At 44.1% G+C, this 21,027-nt stretch overlaps 2 protein-coding genes across 5 annotated transcripts in view; one reads left to right on the top strand and one right to left on the bottom strand.

Moving 5' to 3' along the window:
• The window catches only part of LOC144075441 (signal peptide, CUB and EGF-like domain-containing protein 3), a 171,405-nt gene that overhangs the window by 110,641 nt on the left and 39,737 nt on the right, over window positions 1-21,027 (bottom strand). For all 4 annotated transcript variants that reach the window (XM_077602661.1, XM_077602483.1, XM_077602751.1 and 1 more), the window contains exon 2: window positions 1,122-1,244. In XM_077602661.1, the coding sequence (XP_077458787.1) occupies window positions 1,122-1,244 (123 nt within the window). The remainder of the gene's footprint in view (window positions 1-1,121; window positions 1,245-21,027) is intronic.
• LOC144074205 (uncharacterized) lies at window positions 4,744-7,081 on the top strand. The gene is made up of 3 exons (XM_077600512.1): window positions 4,744-6,473; window positions 6,593-6,643; window positions 6,738-7,081. Exons 1-3 carry the CDS (start codon window positions 6,041-6,043, stop codon window positions 7,079-7,081), a joined length of 828 nt encoding a protein of 275 aa, XP_077456638.1. The 5' UTR covers window positions 4,744-6,040.

Raw genomic sequence — 21,027 nt, 5'->3', positions numbered from 1 at the left:
ATACTTGAAGTGCTCTACATACTTCACTTCACATCTACTTGTAACTTCACTGTTCCAAATGGGATCTTCTCATTTACCCTCATTCTCCTGTCTTCCGCTTGCCACTAGGAAAATGGTGGAAGACAGAGGAGTGTCACTCAACTGAGGAGCTCGTGTGAGGGTGGATTTTTATCAGAAATGGGAGCACCGTGCAACGGCACTTATTTCAAAATATAACTTGCTCGACGAATTGGGCCCCAACGAAGGGGATTATTTTGGGGAGAAATGCGAGTCCCGGGCAACGTTACGGTGGATGGCATCGGCCTCGTCCGAAAATAGAGCACTCTGGCCGGCAAGGATGGCGGGACGTTGAGGCGGAGCAACGTGGAAGTTTAATTTCCCCACCGTTCGGCCGGTGGCGCATGCCGGGGGCGTCGGCCGAGCATCCGCTGACACGTGCCGGCGACATCGGCCGGCGATCTGGCGGTGCATGCCAGTTGTAATGATGGGAGTGATCCTACTTCGCGCTTATTTGTTTATCGCGGCCATGTCTAGTCTACATTAACCACGGTATCCGAGGGATACTGGACCAAGGAACTGTTTGCTAACATTAATCCTGTCATTGATGAAGGATGAATTCTGCAAATAATTGACCAAAGGTTCACAAATTAATCTTGAATAGCCCACAGGCAAGAAGCTGTGGATGCCAGAGAGCCAATAATAAAAACAGAAAACATTGTGATTATCGCTTTGTAATAACACTATTATATTTTATGGAATATATTGATCCAAAGTGTTAGGGTTTGGGAGGTCAAAAAGACTTGAAACTCCCTGATGGAAATCCCCCTGACTACTTGCCAGTTCATCTGACTGGCATTTCAGCTACAGTCTTAATTCTCTCCAACATGTGTATATAGGAAATTTACTGCTTCATTTCATTTTGTCCTAAAGGAGCACTGGGCTTTTCTCATCTTCTGTCGACATATCACTCCCTCACTTTGCTCTCATGGCTAATTTTGACGAAGGCTATATCGGGTGTGGGCTCTTTGCAATACCAGTTATCGCCACGATAGCACCGGGACTTATGGAATGTTGCACTAATAAAGTACGTGTAGAGGGGTTAAAAAAATTGAAAGGTTTACCTTCACAATGTTTCCCATCCCCTTTGTAACCCGACTTGCAGATACATTTGTAGGATTTCAGTGTGTTCTGGCAAATGGCATCAATGCTGCAATTGTCAAGTGCCTCTGCACATTCGTCCACATCTAGAAAGAAAAGAAAGTTGTTCAATAAATTCTGCCCAAAAAAGAAAAATCACAGTCTCAAAGTGTATTTATTGATGAGATTCGACTTGCACGGCTTTCAAATGTTAGTTTTTCTGACAAAAAAGAAACAAAGATTAATCTTATGAAAACGTCTTATACGAATAATGTAATTTAGAACCTTTAAAATTCAATTTCCTCCAGCAAACAGGTCACCAATCTTTTTGAACTTGAACTTCTTGTGTGCTTCTTTTGGACAACTTCTCACACAAAAAATAAAAAATAAATTCTTCTTTTGATCGTGGCGACCTCCCCTTGCAGTTATATGGATTTGACATCTATCGAGTGACAAAGTCATTTAATGCATAAGGATAAAAAGGACCACATGCAGCACTGGTGCCACAGTTTGCAGTATTATAGTAACAAAATGGCATTAAAAGACTTAATAATTAATTGTACAGTAATCCCTCGAATATCACGGTTAATGTAGACCAGGCATGGTCGCGATAATTGAAAAATCACGAAGTAGGGTCACCGCTATTATAACTACCGTATTTTCACGACTATAAGGCGCGCATAAAAGTCAAAAATTTTCTCCAAAATAGGCAGGGCGCCTTATAATGCGGAGCACCCTGTGTGAGCGGCGCCGAGCGAGAGCGCTCACGGCGGCGCCGCCGAGCGAGAGCGCTCGCCACCGCCGAGCGAGAGTGCCGGGCGGGAGCGCTCGCGGCGGCGGCGCCGAGCGGGAGCGCTCGCGGCGGCGGCGCCGAGCGGGAGCGCTCGCGGCGGTGGCGCCGAGCGGGAGCGCTCGCGGCGGTGGCGGCGCCGCCGGCGGCAATCGTAGCCGAGCGCCAAGAGAGCTCCGGGGCCTGACTGAGCACTACCTGCGAAGACGCTCTTTATATAGAGAGAAGGCGGGTGGGGCAAGGCTTAGGAGGGGGGGGGGGGGGGGGGGGGGAAGACGCTAAAGCCACGCCCCTACAAGGTTCCTATATATACTGCTAGTGTGGGCACAGTGATGCATGTGCTCAATTGCAAAACAAAGAATGAATACTTCCACAAAGAGGCACGCTTACGAAGCACAGCTCAAGCTTCTAACCATCGATCATGCAGTGGATCACGGTAACAGAGCAGCGGCGAGGAAATTCAACATCAATGAATCCATGGTTCGTAAATGGAGAAAGCAGGAGAAGGAGCTTTGTCAAGTTAACAAGAGGAAGCTGAGTGTCCGTGGGAACAAGGCAAGGTGGCCCGACTTGGAAGATCAACTTGCTGGCAGACGCTATAGGTCCCACAAAGCACGGACAAATAGGCTTAAGGACAGTTTTTTCCCCACATCCATCAGAAATCTAAACTTGCGGTAACATAACACACATTCCCTTCTGCGGTAATATGAAAAGATGTTTGGGTGGTGATCTGCCTCCTACTAGCTGACTGAAGTAAGGTAAGTGAAAGACAGTGAGAGGTAAGCGAGAGGTAAGTGACCTGTATCCACAACAGCAGAATGCCAAATTACAAGTCCGTCACTTGCACTTATTTAGGTCTTTTGCCGAGTAAACGCAGCTTATGGAGAAGCACCACCAATTTCGTCACACGCAGTTTCTGCGTGTGATGACAAGTAGGCTTTTTGTGTTGTTGATAATGACGACAGGGCCTATGTCCGATTATTATTATTATTGAGCGCTGGATTCTTGATCTAAGAGCAGCTGGGAGAAACGTCTCCACAGTCACCATTTGACTGAAGGCAAAAGCGCTCGCGGAAGAATTGAAAATTGAACATTTCGAAGGAGGACCGTCGTGGTGCTTTCGTTTTATGAAACGGCACCATCTGGCGATCAGAGTGAGGACAACCGTGGCACAGCAACTTCCGGCGGACTACATTGACAAGCTAGCCGTTTTCCGCACCTACTGCTCCAAGCTGATTGCCGACAAACTTATACAGCCAAACCACATAACCAACATGGACGAGGTGCCGCTGACTTTCGACATCCCGATGAACCACACTGTCGAGAGGAAGGGGACCAGCACGGTGGCGATACGAACAACGGGGCACGAGAAGTCGGCTTTTACTGTCATTCTCGCTTGCCATGCTAATGGGCAGAAGCTACCACCAATGGTGATCTTCAAGCGAAAGACTCTGCCTAAAGAAAAGTTTCCAGCCGACGTCATCGTGAAGGCGAATCCAAAGGGCTGGATGGATGAGGAGAAAATGAGAGACTGGCTACGTGACGTGTATGTCAAGTGACCAGATGGATTTTTTCACGGCTCGCCGTCTGTTTTGATTTGCGACTCCATGCGTGCTCATCTCACAGCAACGGTTAAAAACCAGGTCATGAAAATAATTTCTAAGGAGCCACATGGAAATGACGGTGACTCTGAGAACGAAGAGAGGGGACCCGGCTTTTTGGAAGGCTCGTTTGGGCAATTGTTTAATTCGGACACAGAAGATGAGGAGTTTGAGGGATTTGAAGGTGATGATGACTTGAGTAAGTTGTAAAATGTCCAAATAAAGCACTACCGAACTCAGTTTTGCTTCCGTTGCCTTTTTAAAGCTTGTTTTTAGCGTGTGGGTGTAGCGCGCAAGAACTATATTTCCCAGCAGTCACTGCGCACCGGAACCCGGAAATAAGCTGCTTCCGGTAGTCAGCGCTATTGCGTTTCAATGTTCATCCATATATAATATATATGCGTCTAATGAAATGGTGCGTGCTTTGTGTGTCTAAAATACAGAAATAGCACTTGTTACTGACACTGCGGCGTAAAATACGATGCGCCGAATAATCGTGAAAATACGGTACCTTTTTTTTCAGTGCTGAGTCCTAGTAGCAAGAGTGGGTTTCGCTTACGGGTTTCAGCGTGGATTACACATTTTTATGACCTTCAAAAAAATATATATAATAATTCTTCAGTGCTGAGTCCTAGTAGCAAGAGTGGCTTACACTTCCAAGTTTCAGCGGGGATTTTCACATTTCTATGATCTTTAAAACCGGTCCTCGAGGGCCGCTGTGGGTACAGGTTTTTGTTCCAACCGATCCAGCACAGACACTTGAGATTTCTACAGAAAAAGAAGCAACTGACTGCAATCCATTGGTTGCACTTTTAGGAGACGAGATTGGCGAAAAGATGTCCTTTTATGGGTTGGTATGAAAACCCGCACCCACTGCGGCCCTTTGTGGAATAGCTTGCCCACCCCTGGATTAATGGGAGTTTTAGTCCAAATCCTCCTGCATAGTCCAGACCTTGAAGGCCAGCCCCCTTTCAATGAGGTACAGCTTCGCATTCAGGATGAAACAGAAACGTTCCTGTTGCTCATCCAGTAGACAGGCAGTCTTTGTTCTTGTTTTTCAAAGCATGCGGACGGTCGAACTTGTAGATTAAGGCTGTCTTTACCATCAAGCCAGCAACATTCCCACACATGATTATGATCCGCACGTTCAGTTCATCTTTGAATAAGAATGTCCATGAAGGGATCCAAAAAAGCCAGTCTCATCCGTGTTAAAAACTTGTTCTCTATAATCATGTGAGGGAACTTCCTCGACGTAGCATTTCACTGCCTTCCCGTCTGGAACGAGACTGAGGTTCATCTTCACTGTCTTCATTAGGAGCTAAGCTATCATAAAAGATCTTGGCTTTGGTTCTAATAATGTTGGCATGCAGAGGACTCATCTTCTCCCGATGGGGTATTCTCCATCTTAACGATGATTTTATTCCTCATGGTTACCGAATGTTCGTTTCTTCCTTCCTTCTTGATGTAACGCACGGTAGATTCATTTATGATGCATTATATAACGCAGGACGTTTAAGAGGCATTTTCAACGCGGATTCAAAATCCATACAATGCACACCGTGTGTGATGCTAAATGAATGTAATGTAATCCGACGAAAAGCCAGGACAGTGTTTGTATTATCGGCTCCTCGTTCTTCTTCTCCGGTGAAATTTTGCTTCTTCTGTCCTGAGTACCACCCATTTCAGCGCCAAAGAAGACCATTTTTAATCTCTTGTCTTCGCTTGAGAGTTTCAGTGTGGATTTAGACAGTTTTATGAAGTTTTTTTAAGATAAAAAAATGCGATTTACTGAAGCCGCAAAGTGGTGAAGGATCACAGTCATTCCTATGAATCTCTGCCATTTTACAATTTTAAATGATCAATTTCCTACAAAATCAAGTTTTTTGCCACAAATATTCTTTTAGGAAGGAAGGTATAAAGGGTTTCCCACCAGTTTATCGGTCCATAACACATTTTCTGTCTGTTTACACATCTGAAAAAGCCTGGCCTGCGAACACCATTTCATATCAACACTATCTACCACAAGGCTTAAATTCAGGAAACCAGATTATCATCCTTATCTGTATGTTACACATTTAGCCACTACAGAGAGATAGAGTCCTTAAATCAGGGAACCCCGCAATAACCAACAACAACAGACCTTTAAGCATCCTTCTAGCCGTTTCAAAGTTCTTGGAAAAGATAGTAGCAGAGGAAATTGTGGGTCACATTAACAACAGTCCGTACACCCTGAATATGCTGCAATTTGGCTTTAGAAAACATCATTCTACTGAGACTGCGGTTTGCTTCTTTCTAGAAAACATAAAATTAAAACCAGATAATTGTGGTTTGCAAACTTTTATAGGAGTTTTATAAGGAACTATAGCTGTGTCCCCGCCCCCCTCACAGCACTCACATCTACGAAACTCTGCTCCCGTCCTCGCCCACCCAGACCCTGAATTGCAGTTCCAGGTGGAGGTTGACGTCTCGGAGGTGGGGGTTGGCGCTGTCCTCTCTTAGCGCAAACAGGTGGATGGGAAGTTGCACCCCTGCGCCTTCTTTTACCATAGGCTGTCTACAGTGGAACGCCACTACCAGAACTGGACCAGAACTGCTCGCGGTGAAGATGGCCCTGGAGGAATGGCGGCACCACCTGGAAGGGGCTAGTCAGCCTTTCACGGTTCTTACGGACCACAAGAACCTTGAATACCTCAAGTCGGCCCGGAGGCTGAACCCTCGGCAGGCCAGGCGGACCATGTTTTTTAGTAGGTTTAATTTCACGTTAAATTATGTTCCAGGTTCCAGGAACGGGAAGCCTGATGCGTTATCCCGCGTTTTCCATCCCACGAACTCGGAGGAGGAGCCCCCAACCATCCTACCTCCCTCCTGCATTGTGGCTGGTATGAGGACTGGGCTGGAGGCCGAGGTACTGAGTGCCCAAGATTCGGAGCCGGACCCAAGACAAGGTACGCATAAGGACCTTTATGTTCTGACCCCAATGCGTTCCAAAATTGCTAGAATGGGCCGACATCGTCTCTGACCGGGGTCCACAATTCACCTCACGTCTGGTCTGCCTTCTGTTCAGCCCTTAATATTACAGCAAGCCTCTCCTCGGGTTATCATCCGCGGACTAACGGTCAGTGTGAGCGCACCAAGCGCTCCTCCTCCAACCTGTCCCCTTTCGAGTGTCCCTAGGCTATCAACCCCCCTTGTTTCCTTCCCTGGTCCAGGCACACCTGACCAGATGTGGCCGTATCTGGGAAAAGGCCCGGGCTGCACTTCAGCACGCTTCTACCTGTGCCCAAAGGCAGGCCAACCGCCGTCGTGCCCTCACACTAGCCTACGTTGTCGGTCAAAAGGTATGGCTGTCTACCCGAGATCTCCCCCTAAGGACCGAGTTCCGGAAGCTGTCCCCCCGCTTCATCGGCCCCTACGAGATCGAACGGGTAATAAACCCATGCGCCTCAAGCTCCCACCGCCCCTCCGCATCCACCCCACCTTCCACGTTTCCCAAATCAAGCCAGTCGAGACGAGCCTGCTGTCCCCCCTACCCCTCCACCGCCCCCGCTGCTGATGATCGATGGGGGCCCGGCATTCCTTGTGGAACGGCTTCTGGACCTTTGCCGCCGGGGCCGCGGCCTGCACTATCTGGTAGACTGTGAGGGGTGTGGCCTGAGGAGTACAGCTGGGTTCCTGCCCGCCACATGCTCTGCCCGTCCCTCATCCGGGACTTTCACCGGGACCACCCGGGGGCTCTTCGTTGTGGGCCAAATGGCCTGCGTAGAGGAGGGGGTACTGTCTGGACCCGGACCAGATTGGTGGCTGTTTGTGCCTGCCACCCAATCACAGGCCTAGCCCCTAATCACTCAAACGTTTCCAGGTGTGAGTCATCAGCCAGTGGGAAATATATAAAGCCAAGAAGAACATGACCAGGCTGCTGGATCGTCTTATCAGTTAACTGTTAGGTACCCTCTCGTATTTTCTCCTCGCCTGCATTTATTGATCTACGACCTCTTCTTTTTGCTCCCAGGAATCCCGACCACGCTCAGCCCCACGACCACGGACCACGAACCACGGACAACGACTTCGCTCTCGCCCTCTGTACCCCACACTCTGGACTTCACGACGGACTTCACGGTTCCTTCCACGACTAACTACTCACCAACGCTACCCCCTTCTGTGCCTTGCCCTTCTCTTGGACGACTCTAATAAAAGATTCGATATCCAGACCTGCTGCCATTGCCTGCTTTGGTGTCCTCTATCCCCGATCGTAACAATCACAAAGCTTCTACTCCACTGCAAGATTTTGTACAAAAAAATTCCAACAAGGGCTGGCTTTAGAGGTAACTGTGTAGTTCAGAGTGCATTCAGCCAAAGCACCTTCTGTCCGTGCCTCACATACCTGGAACTCAATATGTGACCTCTCATCTCTGAACCTCTTCGCCAGTCATCTTAAAGCCTGGCTGTGAGACGAACAAAATTGCAATCACAACGTTGTGCTATTTTTGTGTGCGTGTGTGTGTGCGCATGCATGTGTGTGTATGTGTCATCGTTTACCTTCAACCTGCACAAGGTACAATCTTACATATTTAAATATATATGTTCGTTAACATGAATATGAACATGTTCATTAATATGGGATGTCCCTTATTAAATAAATACAACTCAGGTTGAAGAGGATACTTGATGAATAAGTTTGTTGTATATGAACAGTATAGATAAAAGGAAAAAAACATCCAGCAATTGGGTAATATTCATCATTGCTTAGTGCCCATGTAATGTATACTTTTTTTTGTATTTTCTTCTCCCAAACTGAGGCTTGAGTTACTCTTTGGGTATCACATAATCATCATGCATTACGTTGTAACTGGGAGGGTATCCTCTCTGTTATCTTGTCTGGACGTAGTTCATAGCAAATGGACTGGTCACTCATTATTCATTGGTCATTGGAACACTCATCATAACTTGTAGCTAATTACTAGAAAAAAAACATTCTAAATGTTCGAGCCAAAACAACTGAAATGGTTCTTTAAAAAGTTTGAGTTATAAATGCTTACAATGATTCCTTTAGTTGAAAAATATTAGTGACAGTAATATTGAGTAAATTTCAAAACATTGCGATGTATATTCATACATTCATTTTCTGAACCGCTTTATCCTCATTAGGTCGGTCCGGGGGGAGGGTGGTGGGTCCTGGAACCTATCACAGCTGACTCCGGGCCAGAGGCGGGGGACACCGTGAATCGTTGGCCAGCCGATCGCAGGGCACAAGGAGACAGACAACCATGCACACTCACACGCATAGCTAGGGGGAATTTAGAGTATCATGCATGTTTCTGGAATGTGGGAGGAAACCAGAGTACCTGGAGGAAACCCACACAGGCCCAGGGTGAACATGCAAACTCCACACAGGTGGACTGACCTGGATTTGAACCCAGGAACCCAGAGCTGTGAGGCCGACACACTATTGTGATGTATAAATTAATGAATTCCTTGGCTGTATATGTTCAAAAGAAGTCATGAAAATATAAAAAAGTACAAAACAAGTATATATTTTAAAACGCCAAGTCTCTGACGTGACAAAAAGATTGTGGTGAAAGGCTGAAGTCATGAAGAAACCTAACCATAGAGAAAAAGCCAAGCTCACGTTGCAAGATGGCGGCGCGCACTGACGCTGCGGCTTTATGCTCTCCAGTTCGGTGTCGTTCGTTATCTTACAGTCGCCAGGATTTACTCACTATCCGAAGGATATGCGACATAGGATATTTCTCAACAAACTCTCCGGGCTCTCCGTGGCTAGCCAGCCCACCAAAAGCACGTCGAAGGCGGCGAAGGGACAGAAAACAGAAGCGTGGATGCCGGGCGGGCCTTGCTGCTAAGCTGAAACAACAACCACACCGAGCACCGCTTCCTAGTATCTTTTTGACCAACGCCCGATCCATCACCCACAAAATGGATGAGTTGGAACTTCGTATTGCTACCAACAGCTTTGTTAGAAACTGTAATATTATTATCATCACAGAAACGTGGCTACACCCGCATATCCCCGACGCTGCGGTATCGCTAGCTAGCCGAACGCTTTTTCGGAACGACCGTTCAAAAGTATTAACAGGCAAAAGCAAGGGAGGACTGTGCATGTATATACATAATGAATGGTGTTGTGATAGTAGGATCATTGACACTCACTGTTCCCCGGATTTAGAGTTATTGGCAATACGGTGTAGGCCCTATTATCTACCGAGAGAGCTAACTGTCATCATAGTAACGGCTATCTATATACCTCCGAATGCTAACGTTAACACAGCACTTAACCTCCTGCTAACGGCTGTAAACAAACAACAGCTTGACCACCCCGATGGCGTTTTTATTGTCGCTGGTGATTTCAACAAGGCGTGTTTAAAGACTGTTTTACCTAAGTTTATTCAATACGTAAATTGTAATACTAGAGGAGACAAAACTCTTGACCATGTCTATTCTAACATCAAACATGCTTATAAAGCCACTTCCCTCCCTCACCTAGCTGGATCAGATCACCTCTGCCTATCTCTCACCCCCGCTTACACTCCACTCCGGAGGCAAACAACGCCACAAATAAAGATAATAAAAACTTGGCCCGACGACGCACTCTCTCAGCTGCAGGACTGTTTTTCCCACACCAACTGGGAACTTTTTGTACACGACAACCTCCAGGACTACACGGACTCTGTACTTTCTTACATAAAAAACTGCATTGACAACGTCACTATAGATAAACGAATACGGGTTTTTCCTAACCAAAAACCCTGGATGACCAATGAGACACAGGCACTCATCAAATGTCGTAACTCCGCCTTTAGATCAGGGGACAAGATAAAATATAGAGCTGCCAGAGCTGAGCTGAAAAGAGGCATTAAAAAGGCCAAGGCAGCATATACCAAAAAAATTGAGGAGCACTTCACAGAAAATAACCCAAAGAAGATGTGGCAAGGAATACGACATATTACCAACTACAATAACAATAATATGTCTGTTAATGCAGATGCCTCACTAGCGGAGAAATTGAACAGTTTATTTTCCCGCTTTGAGACTGACAAATCAGACCCAGTCTCAACACCCCCACCACCACCCTGCAGCAATACACTGACGTTCCGGGAACAGGAAGTGAGACTGGTAATGCGGTCTGTGAACACCAGGAAGGCTGCTGGCCCAGACGGAGTACCTGGGAAGGTGCTCAAAGCCTGTGCTGACCAGCTGGCTGGAGTCTTCACAAACATTTTCAATTGTTCCCTGCAACAATCCATCATTCCATCTTGTCTGAAATCTGCCACCATCATCCCTGTCCCCAAAAAGCCAACCATTGGCAGCATGAATGATTATAGGCCTGTTGCCCTCACGCCTGTGATCATGAAGTGCTTTGAAAAGTTGGTAGCCCGCCATATCAGGAATACAATCTCTCCCTCAATTGACCCTCACCAGTTTGCTTATAGAGCAAACAGGTCCACTGATGATGCTATTGCCATTGCTCTTCATACAGCACTGAGCCACCTGGAACACCCTGGGAACTACGTGAGGATGCTCTTCATTGACTATAGCTCAGCCTTCAACACCATAAAACCGGACATTCTGACTGACAAACTCTCCCACCTTGGACTATCCTCTTCAATCTGCTGCTGGATAAAGAACTTCTTGACCAACCGACCACAGACTGTTAGACTTGGTCCCCACCTCTCTTCCTCCATTACACTAAGCACTGGCTCCCCTCAAGGCTGTGTACTGAGTCCTCTTCTGTACTCCCTGTACACATACGACTGTACACCCACCCACCAGTCTAACGCCATCATCAAATTCGCTGACGACACCACTGTGGTCGGACTCATCTCAGGAGGGGATGAGTCGGCTTACAGAGATGAGGTCAACAATTTGTCTTCGTGGTGCTCGGTGAACAATCTCACACTGAACACCACGAAAACTAAAGAAATAATCCTGGACTTTCGCAAACACGGCACAGATCTGGCCCCACTCCTCATAAATGGAGTATGTGTAGACAGGGTCCAGTCCTTTAAATTCCTGGGGGTCCACGTCACGGATAAGCTCTCAACGGTCTACAAACATCACGGCAGTGGTGAAGAAGGCTCAGAAACGACTCCATTTCCTCAGGGTACTTAGGAAGAACAACTTGGGCACCAAGCTTCTGATAACCTTCTATAGAACCACTGTAGAGAGCATCCTGGCGTACGGCATCACAGTGTGGTACGCTGGAAGCACGGCGGCAGACAAAAAGGTCATGCAGAAAGTGATTAACACTGCCCAGAGGATTGTTGGCTGCTCTCTGCCCTCACTGGAAGACATTCCCAGCCTTCGTTACCTCAGCAGAGCCAAGAACATCATAGGGGACCCTTACCTCCCTGGTCACAATCTGTTCCAGCTGCTGCCCTCTGGCAGACGCTATAGGTCCCACAAAGCACAGACAAATAGGCTTAAGGACAGTTTTTTCCCCACATCCATCAGAAATCTAAACTCGCGGTAACATAACACACATTCCCTTCTGCGGTAATATGAATAGATGTTTGGGTGGTGATCTGCCTCCTACTAGCTGACTGAAGTAAGGTAAGTGGAAGACAGTGAGAGGTAAGCGAGAGGTAAGCGACCTGTATCCACAACAGCAGAATGCCAAATTACAAGTCCGTAACTTACACTTATTTAGGTCTTTTGCCGACTAAACGTAGCTTATGGAGAAGCACCATCAATTTCGTCACGCACAGTTTCTGCGTGTGATGACAAGTAGGCTTTTTGTGTTGTGATAATGACGACAGGGCCTATGTCCGATTGTTGTACAATTAGTCATTCATTTCCAACACAGCTCATCCGTGGAGCCTACTCCAGCTGACCTCGGCCTAAAGGCGGACTACACCCGAACTGGTCGCCAGTCAGTTGTCGGGACACAGAGACAGTGAACCATTCACACTCACAATCACACCGCCTCAGAGTAGGAACCGATTCCACGCTGCCTGCGCCAAAGTTACGCGAAGGTACTGCTACAGCGTCAATGACCTCACTGAGAAACAATGAGAATCAATTGACCAAAAGAAGAGAGTCAAACTTGACCAACATTTTTTATGAATCTCAAACAAGTAGCAAACCCAACCAATAAAAAAATGAAATTGATTAATCCCAACAGATGCTCCTATTTCCAAAATCTAATGTAGTGCAAATGTTGCCTGTAGGAGAAGGTACTACAATTACTTGAGTTTACACTGCATTCTTAGTTCAATGCACCCCTAATTAACATGTACGTGTTTAGTTTTTTTAAAGACTGGACCAAAGACCACAATTTCATGAGTAAACTAAATTACACACATTCAAATAAGAATTTCATGACAACAGGGGTGCTTTAAAGAATTGACAAATCAAATGGGGACCTGTGTTGCTAATTTGAGCTTGAATTGAATTGTTCCTTTTTAATAGTTCCAGTAATTGCTGCAGTCTATAGAAAGCATGGAAATGGATTCAAGATGATGCATGGTCAGGTCCGCCTTTACGGAATCCCTAATCCAGCTATTTTAGCTAACTCGCCCAGGTGTTCAGGATTACCCTGATGCGCACAGGGGACGGACAGTTTAATAAGGTTTACATAGCTTCCAATATCCACTCTTATCACAAGCCCTCTGCAGGAGCCGGCCGATCCCACTGGGAAATGACCTAAAACCTAAACCCTCACGCTTTGCATTTTGCCTATTTCACGAGGACACACGGTCTGCTGGGAAGATGAGCACATTGACAATGAAGAATGCTTACACAATCTTTATCATGAACTCAGGTCCAGGATTATTTGCTCGCAACTGTAATGGAAGCCCCAGCAGCAAAGTTTATCCCATGAAATTTTATTGAACTTGGGTTTTACTTTGGCAACAACATCAAGCTCCAAGGTCAAACAATATAGTGAGACCAATGTCCTTAGGCATCCTGGTACATTTTATTTTTAGAACTTTAGATTTGTCACTAGATCATTTAAGTGATTTCATGATTGAGTGTTTAAAATCAGAAAGATTATCAAACCATGTTAACCTGTAAAATAATGGTATCTTTCATTTCAGAATTGGAGGACATTTTGGTTTTAAATGTCCTGAAAAGATACCACTTCTATGCATATTTAGCAACAATGGGCAATAAACAATCAAAGGCTTATTTGGATTATTTTTCAGATCATTGTTATGATGATTTACAATATTTGGCATAATCACAATAACACTTGCAAATATCCATGCTAGGTGTACAAATGCAGTCGTACCTCTACTTACGAAATTAATTGGTTCCAGAACTTTTTTGTAAGTAGTGCATTACTTTATATGTAAATTCTGTAATTCGTTCCACGGTCCTCACAAAACTATCTACTAAACCCTTAAAAATTGGTCAATGAGTCCCAATTTCGTAGGAAAGGTGTGACAACACACAAGAGAGAGAGAAAATGATCGTAAAATTATTTAATAAGCCTTTAGAATGAATAAGCATGCAAAATCTATTTGTCTTGAAGCGCATGTGCACAAATATCAGGAAGTTAACATTAGGTAACTGAGGCAGAGAGCACACGATCACATGAACACATCTAATAAACATAAAATTAAGAATTCAGAACAATATTACATTGAACATTTAGTCTTTTTCATTAACATTTTATGATTTCTTTGGCATCTAATTTTTCAACCATTTTATTTACCATCCCTGCTTCTTACCTGTTTGAATTTAAGTTTACCTTCGGCAGCGCTTGTTGACGGAATTTTTTTTTATAAAAAAAATTGATCCAAAGACAATTGCCTTTGACGACTTGTAATAATGTTTCTAAAATGCACAAGACAAACGTCGTCAAGGTGGGCAATCGCATCACTTGTGAACACTTTTTAGTATGTTTTTTCCACAAAGTCGGAGAGCTCGTAAAATTTCTGCCCCGGTTTTTGTTGGAATGGTGGTTGCTTTCTCCTCAGTCGCCTTCTCGTTGAATTCCTCGTGTATTGCCGAGGGTTGCATTAACTCCTGCTCCATTGAGAGTTTGTTTTGGTGCACCTCAACCAACTCGTCGCCCTATCGCCTGCCCCCACGAGACAATTTCGCCCACCGTAGGATATGGTTCAGGTTGAGGCTCGACTGCAAGTTCTTCGAAGGCACTCGGCGGCCACAGCTTCTTCCAAGCAAAAGTTCAAGCCCACAACTACGAACGGCCTTGAAATAAACATAGGAAGTTCTTGACACGTGAAGAATTGTTGTTGACTGCAAGTCTGTCGAAGGCACTCGGACACAGCTTCTTCCAAGCATAAGTTTAAGCACACAACGGCGGTCAAAGAAACATGGAGGGTTGTTGTGAGACAACCAATGAGAGCCCAGTGGAGTGTGGTGAAATTGCCAAGCAAGAAGCAGTGCATTCGCGCAAATTTCAAAATAAAATAAAGGATATAGGAAATGTATTGACGTTTTCATAACTTGGATCTTTTTTCGTATTTTGTGGCACTCATTTGCATCTCAAAAGGTCTTATAACCTGAAAATTTCGTACCTAGAGGCACTCATAAGAAGAGGTATGACTGCATTAGCTTTTTCTCAGGAGGAGAAGCTAGTTGTTCAGCTAGTTGCTACTAAAGATGAAGAGCAGAAACTTACAGAAATAAGTAAAGAAATTGAATTATTATCTTAGTCTGGGCATATTAAAAGAGCATCAAGAAGAGTGACACATTTACTCAAGGCGATCTATTTCATAAGAATAGAAGCCAGGATATAAATTTACTCAACCCTTTCTTTTGGGAAACTGATAGTGAAAGGTCTGGTGCATCCATGATTCACTGCTTTCTTCTTCTACTATGATAAAATGGTGGAGGTAACAGGATTTTGTGCATGTTGTGGGACACACATCACATGAATAATAAGGAATCTTTGAAATATCACATTTATTCGGACATATTTCATTCACAGTTACATGAGACAGAAGACAGTTAATGTTGCTGTTCTCAATATTTTAGTGACCAAAAAGTATTTCAGATTACAGAAATACCTTGACATACGAGTGCTCCAACATAAACATACGAGGAATTTGAGGTGCAGGTAAAATTCCAGGCAAATATTTGCCTTGAGATACGAGACAAATTTTGAGATACGAGCATACGAACCGGCCAGGTGGCCGAGACGCGAGAGGCTGCTCATGATTTCAGTGCACTGTCTTTCTCGCCGTGGCCGGATGATTCGCTGAAAGACGTTTCGCCGACGGACGTTTGACAGAGGGACAGGTCGCCGAATGGACGTTCCACCGAAAGGTTTATCGGCAGAACGGAGCTTCCGCCGAGCGGAGGTTTCGCCGGCGCGCTCGCCCCGCCCCCGGATCGTGTGTGTACAAGTTTTGCAACCTCGGCCCGCGGGCCATATAAAACCCGTTAGGATTATTAATCCGGAACGCCGAGTATGTAAATCATATCCCTACAGTCATCGGAGGGGTTTCTCCCCGGGAACAGTGCTTCGTGGGCGGATTTTAATGACACATGCTGAGTTTCATTATCGAGCTCCATATATTTCCCGAGTTTGAGCACTTTAAAAATCGGCGGGGGTTCCCCCAAGCCTATCCGAGAATAGTGCACCCTGAGCGGACTGGGTTGGACGACGCCCCGCTGAATTTCTGGAGCTCCAGAAATTTTTCAAATTTGAGCCCCACACACATTGGAGGGGGTTTTTCACCGAGCACAGTGCTCTGTGGGCGGACAGGGGTGACACATGCCCCGCTGGAATCCTGAGCACCATATTTTTTTCTAAGTGTGAGCACCACATACATCGGCGGGTTTTTTCCCCGAGCGTATCCGAAAAAACGTCTATATACGAACATTCGCCAAACGGCTCAAAATGCGTTTAATGATTAAATACAAATACTAGTATTTGTATTTAATCATTAAACGCTGTTTTCGGCTGGATTTGACCGAATTTGAGAGCATTCTGAGCCGTTTGGCGAATGGCTCTGTTCTTAAAATGGCCGACAAGCGACGACGTCAAGCTCCGTTGTCTCACAACGCGCATCGGACATCTAGTCTGTATACACGAAGAATATGTGAATTTCCTTTGTCTTCTTTTAAATAAAATACTAGTATAAAATACAATACTAGTATTGCATATACAAATACTAGTATTTGTATTTAATCATTAAACACATTTTGAGCCGTTTGGCGAATGGTCGTATATATATATATATATATATATATATATATATATATATATATATATATATATATATATATATATATATATATATATATATATATATATATATATATATGTTTTTTTGCCTTATCGCGACGTCATCGCGACATTTTACCGAGGAATTCACTTCCCTGGGCTAGGTTCTAATGTCCAAAGAGCTCCAGTATTTGTATTTGATCATTAAATGCTGTTTTAGGATGAAATTAACATGAGTGCTGTCATTATATGCCGTGTACAGACGCTCCCCTACTTACGAACATTCAACTTACGAACAACGGTACATACGAACATGTCTGCAAATTGCGTTTAAGTCCAAAAATGTTCGCAAGTCCAATTTTGTATTTCGCGCCTTTTTCGGAGTAGTACTTCTTTCCGCCGCTAATACCGACGCTTGGCGCTGTGAGAGCTCAGCTCACCCAGCATCTACCTTCTTCTTCGTTGCAATGCGGAAGTGCGTGAATGTATCTCCAGTGTGCAAAGAACCTTTTTCATTTGTATCATTAAATATCTCATGCATCCAATATTGAATATGGTTGGTAAAAAGCTAAAGGCTTCTATTGAGGGAGTTGCAAGGAAGAGGCAAGCCATTTCATTTGAAACGAGTGGCAATAATAACGAAGCTTGATGCGCGTGAGAGTGGTGAGCGTTTCACGGGCATTGAATCGTTCGACCGTCAGTACCATTTATAAACAGAAAGATCGAGCAGCAGGACCCAAATATTGAACGTTGCACAAAGTTTGCAAATCAATTGAATGATGCCATACAGTGCTACCGCATCATTTATGATGAAAAAAAGAAGAAAACTGTGCAATCGTCATTAGGTCGCTTCTTTTGGCCAGTTTCTAATACATAAATCTCTCTCTCTCTCTACAGTACTGTACATATTCTCTCCATTTTATTAAATGTTTTTTTTCAGTACAAACCAATGCGTGTTACTTATACAAGCCTTAAACATACAAATGCACTTATATAAACCTTCAATATACTTATATCGGCCTTAAACATAAATTATAATACAAAATATAGCACTGAATCAACTTACAAACAAATTCAACTTATGAACAATCGCTCGGAACCAATTGCGTTCGTAAGTAGGGGAGCGTCTGTACTTGTATTTAGAAATATGCCCAGCGGGGGGCAGTACATGCCCTTATTATTGCGGGGGGCAGGCAGTACATGTCCTTGTTATTCCTAAATGAATGTTATCTGTAACGGCCGTAAATGGCCCGCGGGCCGAGGTTGAAAAACTTGTACACACACGATCCGGGGGCGGGGCGAGCGCACCGGTGAAACTTCCGCTCCGCGGAAGCTCCGTTCGGCCGTCCGGCCGATTGACCGTTCGTTGGAACGTCCATTCGGCGAACTGTCCCTCTGTCAAACGTCCGTCGGCAAAACGTCTTTCAGCGAATCATCCGAGCACCCTTTCTCACCGCATCTCCCTCGTGCAAAGATCTTTACGAGCACTGGGCGGAGCATTGCATTTTTTCTGTGTTTTTTTTTGCGTTAGTCAGTGCAGAATTAAGGGAAACACAATGGGTCCAAAGCAAGCCGGGGCAATGAAGGGTAGTGCGAAGAAAAGGCGTATCATGACAATCGATATTAAGCACGAAATAATCGAAAAACATGAGTACTGTACACGTGACTGAGCTGGCTCGCAAATATGTCTGGAGAAGCAGGAAGTTCACCTCTTTTCCTTGGTTATTGCACAAGCAGGTTTAAATTTAGTGTAACGTAAGATTAAACGTTTTTTAAGTGTGTGTATAGGAATCTAAGTTCATTTCAGTTAAATTTAAAGCTAATGTTATGTTACGAGTCTTTCTCTCTCTTTCTCTTTCTCTCTCTCTCTCTCTCTCCCATCCACGATCTCTGCGTTGTACTGAATAAGATCTCATTTTAGTATTAAACATCAAAACAACTAGTTATTTGTTACTCTGTTAGTAGATGGTGAATTACAACCAATAAAAATATGTTTTTCCATTGTAATATCCTGTTTCCTATGTATGCAATCCCTGTGGTTCTGACGTTTAAAGCATGAAAACATTAAGATGCAAGACAAAATGTATTCTACGATATTGTGGCACTCCCTGTCATTTTACCTCTGCTGGCATATTATGTGATTTATGTAAAGGCATTTGTTTTTACTACATTTGACTACTTACTACCCAAACACGAAAGAATGTGGAAGTCAATGAACCCCCCTCTAATCAATAACAAATGGGAAAGTTCCATTACTGGGGGATGATTTCAAAATTTGTCACCAAAGGAAATGACAACCACCATCCAAAACATTTTTCTGCAATGACATGAATATTACCAAGATGAACTCGGCGGGAAGGCACGCAAACATGACTATACTGGTGCTGTTGGTGTGAATTGCACAAACGGATATAAGCACTGTTACAGCAGTAACACAAACTTTGAGCTGACTGTTGTATGTATGAGTTAATGAAAGAATTGCATTGGGCAACAAAAGTTATATCATTGTATAAATTGGTTTGGCAAGGAAATAAACATGTCAGGGTGAATAGAAACAAAACTGGCACATGTTCAGCAATGCCGCCCTGGTAATTGACTCATGCTCAAGATTAAACGATTGGGTTTTCCCAGTGAATTTCTTTCATTCTTTTGTGTTGATGTATCAGTTCTTGGGCCAGCAGTGGATGAAGCCAATGCATTGGGACAGAAATGAATAAACAAAGTCAATATACAACAAAATACCAAAGAAGAAAGACATGTTGGGAAAAATCTAATCATTCTCAGTTAAAATAGTTTCACCGGAAGAGGTATTACGTTCCATTTGACTTTTTATGTGTTTTAGCATATTGATGAAAAACTGGGTTTTGTTTGAATTAACTATCCATGATAAAAATCTGATTTTACTGAACCTAAATAGTATAGAGTTCTCAACAAATTGAACTGACCATCACAGAAAGACTTTAAATCACATGTACAGTACAGCTGGCCATGGATATTACCCAAATCTTTTTGTAATAAATATGCAATGTTTAAAGCACCAGTGTGTACAAAATATGACTGAAATGTGGGCATAAAACATGAAATCAGTTTGCATAAAAAATATGGTAAGCATTCCAAAGCACTTTGTGATACAGAATTGTCATCTCTTTTTTTCCGTCATATTATATAATGCATATTCATTTTCATGACAAGTGGAAGGGGCGGCGCGGTAAAAGAGTGGTTAGCATGTTCACCTCACTGTTCTCAAATCGAGGGTTCATTCCCTGATAGTCCGACCAATTCATATGGAGTTTACATGTTATCCCCGTGTCTGAGTACATTTTCTCGGGGTATTCTGGTTTCCTTCCACACACCAAAAACAAGCATGGTAGGATGCTTGAATACTCTATTTTGCCCCTAGGTATGAGTGTGAGCGTGAATGGTTGTCCGTCTCCTTGTGCCCTGCGATTGGCTGAGCACCGATTCAGGGTGTCCCCTGCCTGGTGCCCATAGTTTGCCGGGATAGGCTCTAGCAATCCCCGCGACCCTTGCAAGGATAAGCGGTAGGAAAAATGAATGAAAGAGGGAATAAATGACAAGTGAAGTGATAAATGTGTTATGCACATTTTGGGGCTAAACAGGAGAAAACATTTACAGACGCTCCCCTACTTACGAACGAGTTAGGTTCCGAGCGATTGTTCATAAGTTGAATTTGTTCGTAAGTTGCTCAGTGCTATATTTTGTATTATAATTTATGTTTAAGGCCTATATAAGTATATTGAAGGTTTATTTAAGTGCATTTGTATGTTTAAGGCTTGTATAAGTAACACACACTGGTTTGTACTGAAAAAACATTTAATAAAATGGAGAGAATACATACAGTACTGTATACATACGTTAGAAAGAGAGAGAGAGAGAGAGAGAGAGAGAGAGAGATTTACTAAAAACTGGCCGAAAGAAGCTATCTAATGACGATTGCAGTTTTCTTTTTTTCATCATAAATGATGCGGTAGCACTTTATGGCATCATTCAATTGATTTGCAAACTTTGTGCAACGTTCAATATTTGGGTCCTGCTGCTCGATCTTTATGTTTATAAATGGTACTGACGGTCGAACGATTCAAGTTGTATTCACGTGCAATGCTCACCACTTTCTGACGCGCATCAAGCTTCGTTATTATTGCCACTCATTTCAAATGAAATGCCTTGCCTCTTCCTTGCACCTCCCTCAATAGAAGCCTTTTGCTTTTCACCAACCATATTCAATAATGGTTGCACGAGATATTTAATGATACAAATGAAAAAGGTTCTTTGCGCACTGGAGATACGTTCACGCACTTCCGCATTGCAACGAACTGGGCAGA

Source organism: Stigmatopora argus, chromosome 1 (genome assembly GCF_051989625.1).
Source record: "Stigmatopora argus isolate UIUO_Sarg chromosome 1, RoL_Sarg_1.0, whole genome shotgun sequence".
In the NCBI taxonomy this organism is placed as follows: domain Eukaryota; kingdom Metazoa; phylum Chordata; class Actinopteri; order Syngnathiformes; family Syngnathidae; genus Stigmatopora; species Stigmatopora argus.
Note: the sequence above shows the minus strand (reverse complement) of the source record. Positions and strands in the feature narration are given on the sequence as shown.

Excerpts from the sequence above, each read along its gene's own strand:
- LOC144074205 (XM_077600512.1), top strand. The coding sequence starts at position 6,041 with ATGGGAAGTTGCACCCCTGCGCCTTCTTTTACCATAGGCTGTCTACAG. Across the intron at positions 6,474-6,592 it reads GGAGCCGGACCCAAGACAAG|CCCTTAATATTACAGCAAGC; the intron begins GTACGCATAAGG and ends CCTTCTGTTCAG. Across the intron at positions 6,644-6,737 it reads TTATCATCCGCGGACTAACG|GCACACCTGACCAGATGTGG; the intron begins GTCAGTGTGAGC and ends TCCCTGGTCCAG.